Source organism: Macaca nemestrina, chromosome 1 (genome assembly GCF_043159975.1).
Source record: "Macaca nemestrina isolate mMacNem1 chromosome 1, mMacNem.hap1, whole genome shotgun sequence".
NCBI lineage: Eukaryota > Metazoa > Chordata > Mammalia > Primates > Cercopithecidae > Macaca > Macaca nemestrina.
This window is the reverse complement of record NC_092125.1, coordinates 207,863,216-207,875,837: the sequence shown is the minus strand read 5'-3', so window position 1 is coordinate 207,875,837 and position 12,622 is coordinate 207,863,216. Positions and strand designations below refer to the sequence as shown.

At 47.0% G+C, this 12,622-nt stretch overlaps 1 protein-coding gene across 8 annotated transcripts in view; it reads left to right on the top strand.

Moving 5' to 3' along the window:
* Nucleotides 1–249: 249 nt before the first annotated feature.
* The window catches only part of LOC105494501 (centrosomal protein 85), a 50,879-nt gene continuing 38,506 nt past the window's right edge, over nt 250–12,622 (top strand). For 2 of the 8 annotated variants that reach the window (XM_071098071.1, XM_071098059.1), the window contains exons 1-2: nt 6,586–6,732; nt 12,504–12,576. In XM_071098071.1, coding sequence (XP_070954172.1) covers nt 12,522–12,576 — 55 coding nt within the window. In that variant the 5' untranslated portion in view covers nt 6,586–6,732; nt 12,504–12,521. Of the gene's footprint in view, nt 637–6,585; nt 6,733–6,770; nt 7,139–7,158; nt 7,443–10,508; nt 10,613–12,503; nt 12,577–12,622 lie in introns of those variants that run through there. The other 6 variants (XM_071098054.1, XM_071098048.1, XM_071098063.1 and 3 more) reach the window with 5 other exon arrangements.

Genomic DNA, 12,622 nt, shown 5'->3' with positions numbered 1-12,622 from the left:
ATGGGCACCGCGGGCCCGTGACGCTGCCTCTCTCCACAGATGCCGCATCAGCAACCGGCTGCTCCAGGCCTGCGGGAGCCTTTCTGGAGGTGACCCTGGCCTTCAGCCTGATCGGCTTCTCGACGAGCGATACGCTCTACCTGCACGGCCGAGTGACCCTGTGTGACACGCGGGCGAGACGCTCGTGCCAACCAGTGAGTGGGCAGCCCCAGGGCCTCCTGCGCAGTCGCCGCAGCCTTGCCTGCAAGGCAGTTCCTGCGGGGCAGGCTGGGTAGCCGGACTCCCAGCTGCGCCATCCTCACGGAAGCGTCACGGAAGGCGGGGCCTGGGGGACTGCGGTGCTGGGAACTGGCAGGTCCTGCCATGGGCGGGGCTTGTGGAAGACGAGGCGGGATTTTGAAGACCTAGGTCTTGTGGATTGGTGAACTCACTAGGGGCGGGGAGAGAGGTGGGGCTACCCTGGGGTCTTGGGCAAAGTCCCCGCCTGGCCGGCTTCGCTACCCTTGTGCTTGAGTTGCCCGCAGGCCTGTAGTCAGAAGAACTCGCCTGGGAGGGATCGCTCCTGGGAGATCCGAACGCGGGAGGGTCTGGAGCGCGACGGCAGCTGGATAGTATTCGAGCCCATCCGAATAAGCGGTAACTGGATCATTTCTGGGGCCTCCCTGACTCCTCTTCCAGAGCCTCCTACCGACCTGTTCTGACACCCGCCACCAAGTCCCCTCCTTCCTTCATGCCCTCCACTCTTCCCTAAATGCAAATCTCCTCCCCGAGCCCATGTCCTCCTCGGCTTCTGCTCTCCTCACCGGGTCCTGGTCTCACTCAGTAAATTTCGAGTCTGAGCCTTCTCTGCCTGTCTCCTTCCATTCTTACCTTTCCTGTCACATCAGATTACTCTTCTCCCAGGCTGTCCCTCGTGCCAACCTTTTTTTGGTAAATATTCCTTAATGATCTAGAAACAGTCTCTCCCTTCTTTCTGTTCCATAACGGTCCTTCAAAACTTCAACCCTCGCTGGGCGTGGTGGCTCACGCCTGTAATCCCAGCACTTTGGGAGGCCGAGGCGGGCGGATCACGAGGTTAGGAGATCGAGACCATCCTGGCTAACACGGAGAAACCCTGTCTCTACTAAAAATTAAAATAAAAAAAAAAAATTAGCCGGGCGTGATGGCGGGCACCTGTAGTCCCAGCTACTCAGGAGGCTGAGGCAGTGAGCTGTGTTCCTGCCACTGTACTCCAGCCTGGGTGACAGTAAGACCTTTTCTAAAAAAAAAAAAAAAAAGCTAAATTTAACAGTCTTAATATTTCATTTGCAGGCTGGCCGGGCACGGTGGTTCATGCCTGTAATCCCAGCACTTTGGCAGTGTACACATTTATCTGCCCAAGGCGGGTGGATCACGAGGTCAGGAGATCGAGACCATTCTGGCTAACACGGTGAAACCCCGTCTCTACTAAAAACACAAAAAATTTGCCGAGCGTAGTGGTGGGCACCTGTAGTCCCAGCTACTTGGGAGGCTGAGGCAGGAGAATGGCACGAACCTGGGAGGCAGAGGTTGCAGTGAGCTGAGATCTCACCACTGCACTCCAGCCTGGGCGACACAGCAAGACTCTTGTCTCAAAAAAAAATTTTTTTTTCATTTGCAGGAACATTTTGTTGTCTTAAATGCCTTAACAGCTCCTGAAAAAAATCATGTCAAATGAACAATCCATATTATTTTTTCATGCACATCAAAGTCACACATTTATTAAATCAGCAATTACATTTTATTGTGAATTCATATTGACTTTATACATTTGTAGTAGACTGTTTAAACAGCCCTGCTATTGAAGGCATTAGCCCTTGCCATTATTTAAAATGTATCCTGGCTGGGCACTGTGGCTCACACTTGTAATCCCTGCATTTTGGGAGGCTGAGGTGGGTGGATCACCCGAGGTTAGGCATGCAAGCCCAGCCTGGCGGTAATAGTGAAATCCTCTCTACTAAAAATACAAAAATTAGCTGGGCGTGGTGGCAGGTGCCTGTAATCCCAGCTACTCAGGAGGCTGAGGCAAGAGAATCTCTTGAACCCAAGAAGTGGAGGTTTGCAGTGAGCCGAGATTGTGCCATTGCACTCCAGCCTGGGCAACAGAGCAAGACTCTGTCTCAAAAACAAATAGATAAAATATATCCTGAGGGAAGAAGGGAAGTAGAAAAAATATATACATATATATCTTGAAGGATAAGGACAAAATATTGACTCTGCTTAAATATCTCAAAAAGAAAATAAATGAAATAAAATTAAGTAAACAAGGAAGCTATTGCATTTAAACTAAATTAGTTGACCATGTTGAAGAAGCCTCAGTGCTCTGTAACAATAGATGCTTATAAAATAATCCACCAGACAACACAGTGCATATGAAAGTGATAACTCTAATTATATGATTGTAACAAAGTTGCAATTTATTTTATTTTATTTTTTTTTAATTTTTTTTAGACGGAATCTCGCTCTGTCGCCCAGGCTGGAGTGCAGTGGCCGGATCTCAGCTCACTGCAAGCTCCGCCTCCCAGGTTTACACCATTCTCCCGCCTCAGCCTCCTGAGTAGCTGGGACCACAGGCACTGGCCACCACACTCGGCTAGTTTTTTGTATTTTTTAGTAGATACGGGGTTTCACTGTGGTAGCCAGGATGGTCTCGATCTCCTTACCTTGTGATCCGCCCGTCTCAGCCTCCCAAAGTGCTGGGATTGCAATTTATTTTTTATTATACTGAGGTAGGTCACATCTGGCCTAACCCCGTCCCTTTTCAGTTATTAAGTCATAGTGTACTTGATATATTTTATTAAAATATTCAGTGATATGATTTGGCTGTGTCCCTACCCAAATCTCATCGTGTTCCCATAATCTCCATGTGTCATAGGAGGAAAGTGATGGGAGGTAATTTAATCATGGGGGCAGTTGCCCTCATGCTGGTCTCATGATGCTGGTCTCATGATAGTGAGTTCTCACAAGATCTGATGGTTTTATAAGGGGTTTTCCCCCATTTTGCTGGGCACTTCTCCTTGCTGCCACCATGTGAAGAAGGATGTGCTTGCTTCCCCTTCTGCCATGATTGTAAGTTTCCTGAGGCCTCCCCAGCCCTGTGGAACTGTGAGTCAATTAAACCTCTTCCCTTTATAAATTACCTAGTCTCGGGTATGTCTTACCCAGTTAACATTAGTCTGTTCTCACACTGTGAGAACAGTTCACAGTGTGAGAACAGACTAATACATCCAGCAAGTCTTTTAAAAACAATAATGTAACTGACGATTTAAGAATCTCATATTGGCCAGGCGCTCACATCTGTAATCCCAACACTTTGGGAGTCCAAGGCGGGCAGATCACAAGGTCAGGAATTAGAGACCAGCCTGGCCAACATGGTGAAACCCTGTCTCTATTAAAAATACAAAAATTAGCCAGGCATGGTGGCAGGTGCCTGTAGTCCCAGCTACCCAGGAGGCTGAGGCAGAAGAATCACTTGAACCCGGGAGGCAGAGGTTGCAGTGAGCTGAGATCACTCCACTGTACTCCAGCCTGGGCGACAAAGCAAGACTCCATCTTGAAAAAAAAAAAAAAAAAAAAGAATATATCTAAAGAGGTTGGTCGTGAATATTCTCTGAAATTAGGACCAAAAGTCTCTGTTAAAATATAAATGAGCTGGGAGTGGTGGCACAGGTCTGTAGTCCGAGCAACTCTGGAGGTTGAACGGGAGGATAGCTTAAGCCCAGGAGTCTGAGCCCAGCCTAGGCAACATAAAGAGACCCCTTCTCAAATGCGTGTGTGTGTGTGTTCCTCCTTTGAAACAATTTTCCAGTCTGATTCTTCAAGCTCATATTAATGCAAATGGACAATGGACTTAATGGTTCCTTTTCCTGGGGACCAAGTTTGGGGAGGGAGGCAGGACTGATTCTTTACCCTTCAACCTGAACCCTGGTCATAGGCTGACCATTGCCTCCAACCCAGACCAAGCCCTGACCCTAGCCTCAGACTGTGCCATAACCCTGACTAGTATATTTGTATATATATACATATGACAAGTCATTCACGTTTGAAAATTGGCAGTAGGGCTGGCTGTGGTGGCCCATGCCTGTAATCCCAGCATTTTGGGAGGCCAAGGCAGGTGGATCACCTGAGGTCAGGAGTTTGAGACCAGCCTGGTCAACATGGTGAAACCCTGTCTCTACTAAAAATACAAAAATTAGCCAGGTGTAGTCGTGGGTGCCTATAGTCCCAGCTACTCAGGAGGCTGAGACAGGAGAATTGCTTGAACCCAGGAGGCGGAGGTTGCAGTCAGCTGAGATCGTGCCACTACACTCCAGCCTGGGTGACAGAGCAAGACTGTCTCAAAACAAAACAAACAAACAAAAAAGAAAATTGGCAGTAGATAACAGAGTTACTTTTAAACTATAGATATCTATTAAAAAGAACTGTACAAATGTACTGTTTGCTATTTGTAAATTTAAATCTCAACACTTCCACTATGTTTCAGTCGGATTTCTCTTCTATCCTCTGTATCAGCAATTCACATCTTCCTAATTCTTCTCAGTCCTCTAGATGCCCCTGTTCCCTCCCTCCTCACATATGCCTTTCACAAAAGAAATGGAAGCCTTCAACGTTTTCTGACTTTCTTTTTCTTTTTTTTTTTTTTTTTCAGAATCTTGCTCTGTTGCCCAGGCTGGAGTGCAGTGATCTTGGCTCACTGCAACCTCTCCTCCTGGATTCAAGAGATTCTCTTGACTCAGCTTCCCCAGTAGCTGGGATTACAGGCGCCCACCACCATACCTGGCTAATTTTTGCATTTTTAGTAGAGATGGGGTTTTATCATGTTGGCCACGGGCTGATTTCAAATTCCTGACCTCAGGTGATCCACCTGCCTTGGCCTCCCAAAGTGCTGAGATTACAGGCGTGAGCCACCGTGTCTGGCCAGGACTAACACTTTCTAGCTTTCTACCCATTAGTCCATAAATTTATTCATTTAGACACCCTGTCTTAACATTTTTTTTTTTTTTTTTTTAGCCTTTACATTAACAGAGGCTTCTGGTCCTAATTTCATATCATACCCAGGTTCATTTTCATTATCCATTAAATCTGCTATTTTATGTCTCCTATATTTTTACCTTAAAATACTAAAAGAGAGCGCAGACGATACAACCTTGGGGCACATCCCTAGGGTCTTTCCTCCAGGGTGACTTTTATTCAGTAATGAACTCGCTTTGTCTGGCTCTTAAAGCTAAGAAATCATACAACTTTTTTTTTTTCTCTCTAGAGATGGAGCCTCACTCTGTGACCAGGCTGGAGTACCGGGTCGCAATCTCGGCTCACTGCAACCTCCGACTCCCTGGTTCAAGCGATTCTCCTGCCTCAGCCTCCCAAGTAGCTGGGATTACAGGCACGCGCCAGCACGCCCAGCTAATTTTTGTATTTTTAATAGAGAGGAGGTTTCACCATGTTGGCCAGGATGGTCTCGATCTCCTGACCTCGTGATCCGTCCTTCTCTGTCTCCCAAAGTGCTGGGATTACAGGCGTGAGCCACCGCGCCCGGCTTCCTACACAACTTTTTAATATCTCTCCCTCCCAAGTCAGGTTTCTATTTTTTTTTTTTTTTTTTTTTTTGAGACAGAGTCTCGCTTAGTCGCCCAGGCTGGAGTGCAGTGGCGCGATCTCGGCTCACTGCAAGCTCCGCCTCCCGGGTTCACGCCATTCTCCTGCCTCAGCCTCCCGAGTAGCTGGGACTACAGGCGCCCGCCGCCTCGCCCGGCTAATTTTTTGCATTTTTAGTAGAGACGGGGTTTCACAGTGTTAGCCAGGATGGTCTCGATCTCCTGACCTTGTGATCCACCCGCCTCAGCCTCCCAAAGTGCTGGGATTACAGGCGTGAGCCACCGCACCCGGCCCCAAGTCAGGTTTCTAGATACCCAAAATTTCACTATCCGAGATTCATTCCTTTGGCTGATGGTTCTGTTCTCACTTGAAACAATTCTCCTCTCTGACTCTTCAAGCGCCTATTAATGCAAATGAACTTAACGGTTCCTTTTCCTGGGGACCAAGTTTGGGGAGGGAGGTGGGACTGATCCTTTACCCTTCAACCTGAACCTTAGTCACAGGCTGGCCACTGCCTCCAACCCAGACCAAGCCTTGACCCTGACTAGTCAGTGACCCAGGCCACACCTTAACTCCTGGTCACAACCTGAACCCCTGCTTCAGGTGGGAGAACAGATAGACGCGCGTTGGAATGGAAGGAGGGTGAGGCAGGTTGAGTGGGATTCTCGTGTCCCCTCCCTCCGCCCCCGGCCGCCACCTTCCCAACCTGCACAGGCCCAGCAGGCCCCTCCAGGTATAGGTGAGCAGGGCTCCACCTACAGGTAAAACGGGGCAAGGAGCAGAGAACAAGCCAAGTGGCTGCGTGGTCATGCGCAGAAAGATCTGTCCGGCTCTCAGAGCAGAGGGTAGTGTGCGGGGGCGGGATACCGACAAGGCTCGACTGCCGATTGGTCAGAAACGGACAGAAAGGGGCGGGAAGTCGGTGCGGTTCGATTCCCGATTGGCCACAGGCGGCAGAACGGGGTGGGGCCGAAGGACGCGCGTTCTGTGGCGCGCGGCCTGGCGGGCGTGCAACGGCCGTTAGAGGAGCTGAGGGAGGGAACCACCGCTCACCGAAGACGTGGTGGCTGCAGTCAGTCTTCCCGAGTAAGGAATTTCGCCGCCCGCTTTCAGGCCCGTGTAAGTTTTCCTCCCTCGGGAGCCCCAGTCCTAGTGGCCGGCCTTGCCTCTGCTCCCATAGCTCCGGTGAAGCCTCAGAAGCTCGCGACCTGCCACCGTGAGGGGCAGGGGAGAGCGAAGCGCATGCGCCTCCGCCCCGAAGCGAGTGCCCCCGCACACGCCCTCTCGCGTCGCGTTCCCCTCGCTTACCCCGCTGCCTTGCTTTGCCCTCCGTGGTTCACCCCACAGCAGTCGCTTTATCTGCGTGCCAGGCCCTGTGCCGATAGCCAGGGATACAGCGGGCGGCGCATTCCTTGCCCTCGCGGAGCGCACAGCCCTGGGAGGGGAGTCGACGTTAAGCGGGGTAATCCCTCGGCGCGCAGTGAGGGTAGAGTGGAAAAATCTTACAAAGAGCACAAAATAGAAGGTGCGGATCTAGTCGGAGAGGTCAGGGAGCCCTCCCCGAGGAGGTGAAGTTTGGGCCGAGGTTGGAAGACTGTGTAGAGAATTAGGGTTGTGGGACGGAGAGCACTTGGCGGGGCCTTACCCCGGGACTTCTCGGCCGGGGCGATTTTGCTTCCCTGGGGACATTGGTCGATGTCTGGAAAAATTATTGATAGTCACAGCTCCAGGGCTTGCTACTGGCATGTAGTGTGAAGAAGCCAGGGATGCTGCTCCACAGCCTACTGTGTATAGGAAGCCGCCAACAACAAAGAAAAATCCCCCAAAAGGTCAGTAGGGCGGAAGGTGAGGAACTTTCCTTCAGCAAGAAGGAGTTGGTGCTTTGGTTGAACTGAAAGTTGAGTGTGTTCAGGTTTATTTGCTCAACAATATATTCAACGCTTACTTCACCTCAGTTAATGAGAGCGATCCTTTACACCAGTATATTCCCAACACGTGGCTCAGAGCCAGGTGCATAGTAGGCACGCAGTAAATTTCGGTTGATGAATTGAACACTGGGTTAAGTAGGGGACGGTGGTGATACAAGGATGAAGCAGCTAGCCAGGTCTCATTTACTTGCCCTCAGACCTTGTCTGCTTTATAATGATCTGGTGGTTTTGTATGTCTCACGACTTTTGTTTGTAAAGGCAACTTCTTGTCGAGGATTTGGCTTCTCTTTCACAAGGTTTAATGAATGATCAAGGCGGTGAAAATAGTGTGATGGTGTGAGATTCTTCGTGTGTCTGTGTCAGCTGTCTGTGTGTCCCTTCAAATCCTCTCTTGTCTTGATGTGGTTCTCTTAACAGCTGCGAAGCGTGATGTTCCACACAGATTGTAATTCTTTTTTGAGACGGAGTTTTGCTCTTGTCGCCCAGGCTGGAGTGCCGTGGCGCGATCTCGGCGCACCGCAACCTCCGCCTCCCGGGTTCAAGCGATTCTCCTGCCTCAGCCTCCCAAGTAGCTGGGATTACAGGCATGCGCCACCATGCCCGGTTAATTTTGTATTTTTAGTAGAGACGGGCTTTCTCCATGTTGGTCAGGCTGGTCCCAAACTCCCGACCTCGGGTGATCCGCCCGTCTCGGCCTCCCGAAGTGCTGGGATTACAGGCGTGAGCCACCGCACCTGGCCACACTTAGATTGTAATTCTTATAGGGGAAAAATACTTAACGGCAGTCAAAATCTAATTCTTGGGTAGCAACTTGAGAAATAAAGCCTAGGTGATGACCAAGGACAAAGTGAAGAAATGCTATGAACTTTTGCTGCTAATATAATTGAGGCTTGCAGCTCTTGCTGTCTGAGGCAGAAACTCCAACTTGTGGTGCCATGCTTGATCCCTTTTTTTGTGTTTTGTCACATGTAGAATGCTGACTAGACTCCTGTAGCATTAGAGTACAGTCCTGGCTTTGAAGCCTCTTCCTAGCTGTATGACCTTCACTACTATAAACCTTTATTTTCTCATCCATAAAATGAGGATAATAGTAACTGCCTCGTAGGGTTGATGTGAGCATGAAACGTGAGACATGATACCTGCAAAGTGTTGAGCACAGTGTTTGATAGGTAATAAGTGCAGAATGCATGTTAAATTTGTTGAATGAATGGCATTTCTGTAGTTTAAAGGGCTTTGAAGATGGAAACTAATCCTGGTGGGTGCTTTTTTTTTTTTTCCCCCCTCTGTCTGCCTCCATTCACTCCCTTTCTAAGCTTTGTAATTGGTTGTGTTACTTCTTGTACATTCATTTCTCTCATTTTTATCCCAGGAAATGTCCGTCTCCTTCAGTTGGCCCAAAAATTTCCACCAGTAGCTCATCTAATTCTGAACTTAAGAATGTTTTTTTTTTTTTTTTTTTTTTTTTTTGAGACGGAGTCTCGCTCTGTCGCCCAGGCTGGAGTGCAGTGGCCGGGTCTCAGCTCACTGCAAGCTCCGCCTCCCGGGTTCACGCCATTCTCCTGCCTCAGCCTCCGGAGTAGCTGGGACTACAGGCGCCCGCCACCTCGCCCGGCTAGTTTTTTGTATTTTTAGTAGAGACGGGGTTTCACCATGTTAGCCAGGATGGTCTCGATCTCCTGACCTTGTGATCCGCCCGTCTTGGCCTCCCAAAGTGCTGGGATTACAGGCTTGAGCCACCGCGCCCGGCCAAGAATGATTTATTTTGTATTGTTTTACTCCTTAAGGGGTTTCTTTCTTTCTTTTTTTCTTTTTGAGGTATTTGTTGTCAATGAGGGTCAGACTCTGTAAAATATTTGAAGAGATTTATTCTGAGCCAAATATGGGTGACCAATGGCCCCTGACACAGCCCTCACGTGATCCTGATAACGTGTGCCCTGGTTATAAACATTTTAGGGAGACATGAGACATCAATCAAATACATGTAAGATTTACATTGATACGGAAGGGTAAGACAGCTGTTAGGGGGTAGGGGCTTCCAGGTCATAGGTAGATTTCAAAATTTTCTGATTGGCAGTTGGTTGAAAGTTATTATCAATAGAAAGGAATGTCTGGGTTAAGGAATCCTGGGGATCAAGGTTTTATCATGCAGATGAAGCCTCCAAATAGCAGGCTTTAGAGAGAATAGATTGTAAATGTTTCTTACAGACATCTGTGTTAATGTTAATGCTTTTCCTGAATTCCAGAAGGGAGGAGGGTATAATGAGGGGTGTAGGACTCCACCACCACTACCGCCTTCATGGCCTTAACAGGTTTTTCAGCTTAACTTTGGAATGTCCTTAGCCAAGGGGAGGGGTCCATTCAGATGGTTGGGGGTGCCTTAGAATTTTATTTTTGATTTATATCACGTACCATAAAATTAAATTTTATGTGTGTGCAATTCAGAGGTTTTTAATATATTGGCAAGGTTGTGCAGTCAGTCACCACTATCTAATCTCAGAACATTTTGATCACCCTGAGAAGAAACCCGATATCCATTAGCAGTCACTTCCTATTCTCCTACCCTCCCTCCTCTCAGTCCCTTGCAGTCACTATCTGTGTCTCTCTGGATTTGCCTATTCTGACATTTCATGTAAATAGGATCAAGCCTTTTGTTTGACTTCTTTGACTGTGCATGTCTTCAGTGTTCATCCATGTTGTCACATGTATCAGTATTTCCTTTTATTGCTGAGTAATATTCTGGTTTTTGGATATACCACGTTTTATGTATCCATTCATTGCTGATGGACATTTGTGTTGTTTCCACTTTTTGGCTATTGTAAATAATGCTGCTATGAACATTCTTATTGAAGCTTTTGTGTAAACCTATGTTTTCATTTCTCTTGGGTATATACTTCAGTGTGGAATTGCTGAGTCATAGGGTAACTGGGAGTTCTTCTGTCACCATATTTTCAACTTGTCTGAATTTAGAAACGTCTTAGAATCCAGTGGACCTACCGTTTTGTCATCCTTTAAAGAAAGGAGTGAATAAAAGGATTTTGATATTGACAAGAAAGGAAATCACTAGTAAGGAGGTAATCTAATCCTTCTATATCATCATCTAACTCACAGAATCATACTTGCCATAAACTAAAGCTTTTATTACTGAACAAAGCTTCCCTCACCCAGTATGTGAAGAACTGGGATTCTGAGGATGATACCCTTTGTCTGTTGTAAATGCAGTGGATTAATAAGGGTTTGGGTTGTTGTTACTAAGAGAATACTATAGAGGTCACTAAAGTACGTTAGAGAAATAGTACCATATGGTCTTCTTTTTTCTACAGAGTGATTTTCACCTCTGAGAGTTATGTTCTGTGAGTTGTCCCAAACTCTTTTCTTTTTTTTTTTTTTTTTTTTTTTTTTTTGGTGAGAGAGTCTTGCTCTGTCATCCAGGCTGGAGTGCAATGGTGCAATCTTGGCTGGTCTAGGCTCACTGCAACCTCCGCCTCCCAGGTCCAAGCGATTCTCCTGCCTCAGCCTCCCGAGTAGCTGGGATTACAGGCACCTGCCACCACGCTCGGCTATTTTTTGTATTTTTAGTAGAGACGAGGTTTCACCATGTTGGCCAGGCTGGTCTCGAACTCCTGACCTCAGGTGGTCTGCCTGCCTCGGCCTCCCAAAGTGCTGGGATTACAGGCGTGAGCCACTGAGCCTGGCTGAATTGTCCCAAACTCTTTTGGGGCTTTTATAAATTTAGAGTTTCTGAATTTATACTCCTTGATCTTCCATGGGTGTACAGTGCCACTTTTGCTGATGTAAATTGCCAAGTAATAACAGCACTTAGTATGTGTCAGGCACTGTTGTAAGTTAATTATAAATGAATTAACATGAATTAGGTTGTGTCGTTATCCTCCTTTTTATATGAATAAACTGAGGAACAGAGATACTAAGAAATTTGCCCAAGGTTACGTGGTTAATAAATTGGTAACTTAATGTTTAGTGGGTTCAAGTGTATTTGTTTCGACTTCAAATCTGCTTCTGCTGAATTCTCGGCACCTACCCCAGTGTACTGTAAATGTAAGTATTTTAAGGAGTGAGAACATGGGACGAGAGCTTCATGTTCCTAGCTCAGGATTGCGGTTCTACTTATGATCAAGAGTTCTTTCCATCTTTATACAGCGTATGACCGACTTTAATTACTGGAAGAATTGAGGAATTTGTTTTATGTTAATCATAATTGAGGCTGTAATACTTCACTGTTGGTTTAGTTCTTTAGTTCTTTATCCACCTCATCCTGTCATCATGTCCGTCCCCATGGCTGAGAAGATTCATGGTAAAGTTTGTTAATTAAAAGTAATATTTTTAAATTTTGTAAAAATCAGAGGGGTTCTAGGACCATATGGAGTCTGCATTGGTAATCTCTGGTTCTAGGTTTTCTATACTGGATTTAGGAAGAGATAAGTAGAGTGGAGTATTGGGATTTACTTTGTCTTTAAAAATATCCTTAGAAGTAAAATACATAAAAACATATTTACTCCTAAATATCCTTAGGAGTAAAACATTTAGAATACTTGAATATTCTTTTTTATTTTCTTGAGATGGAGTCTTGCTCAGTTGCCCAGGCTGGAGTGCAGTGGTGTGATCTTGGCTCACTGAAACCTCTGCCTCCTGGGTTCAAGCAATCCTCCTGCCTCAACCTCCCAATAGCTGGGATTACAGATGTGTGCCACCACGCCTGGCCAATTTTTGTGTTTTTAGTTGAGATGGGGTTTCACCATGTTGGTCAGGCTGGTCTTGAACTCCTGACCTCAGGTGATCGGCCCGCCTTGGCCTCCCAAAGTGCTGGGATTACAGGCGTGAGCCACTGTGCCTGGCCAAATACTTGAATATTCTATATGGTTTTGACAGTTTCAGTTGAATGGGAACCAACTTGCAGGGAATCAAAGATACTGCAGAGAACTGACTGGTTATTCCTTCATTCTACAGTTGGCTCAGATAACTGTGATGGCCATGCAGGAGAAATATCCAACTGAGGGGATCTCTCACATCACTTCACCAAGTGAGTAGTCAAAAGTTTTCTGGGTTAGATTCTGACCTTTGTTCTG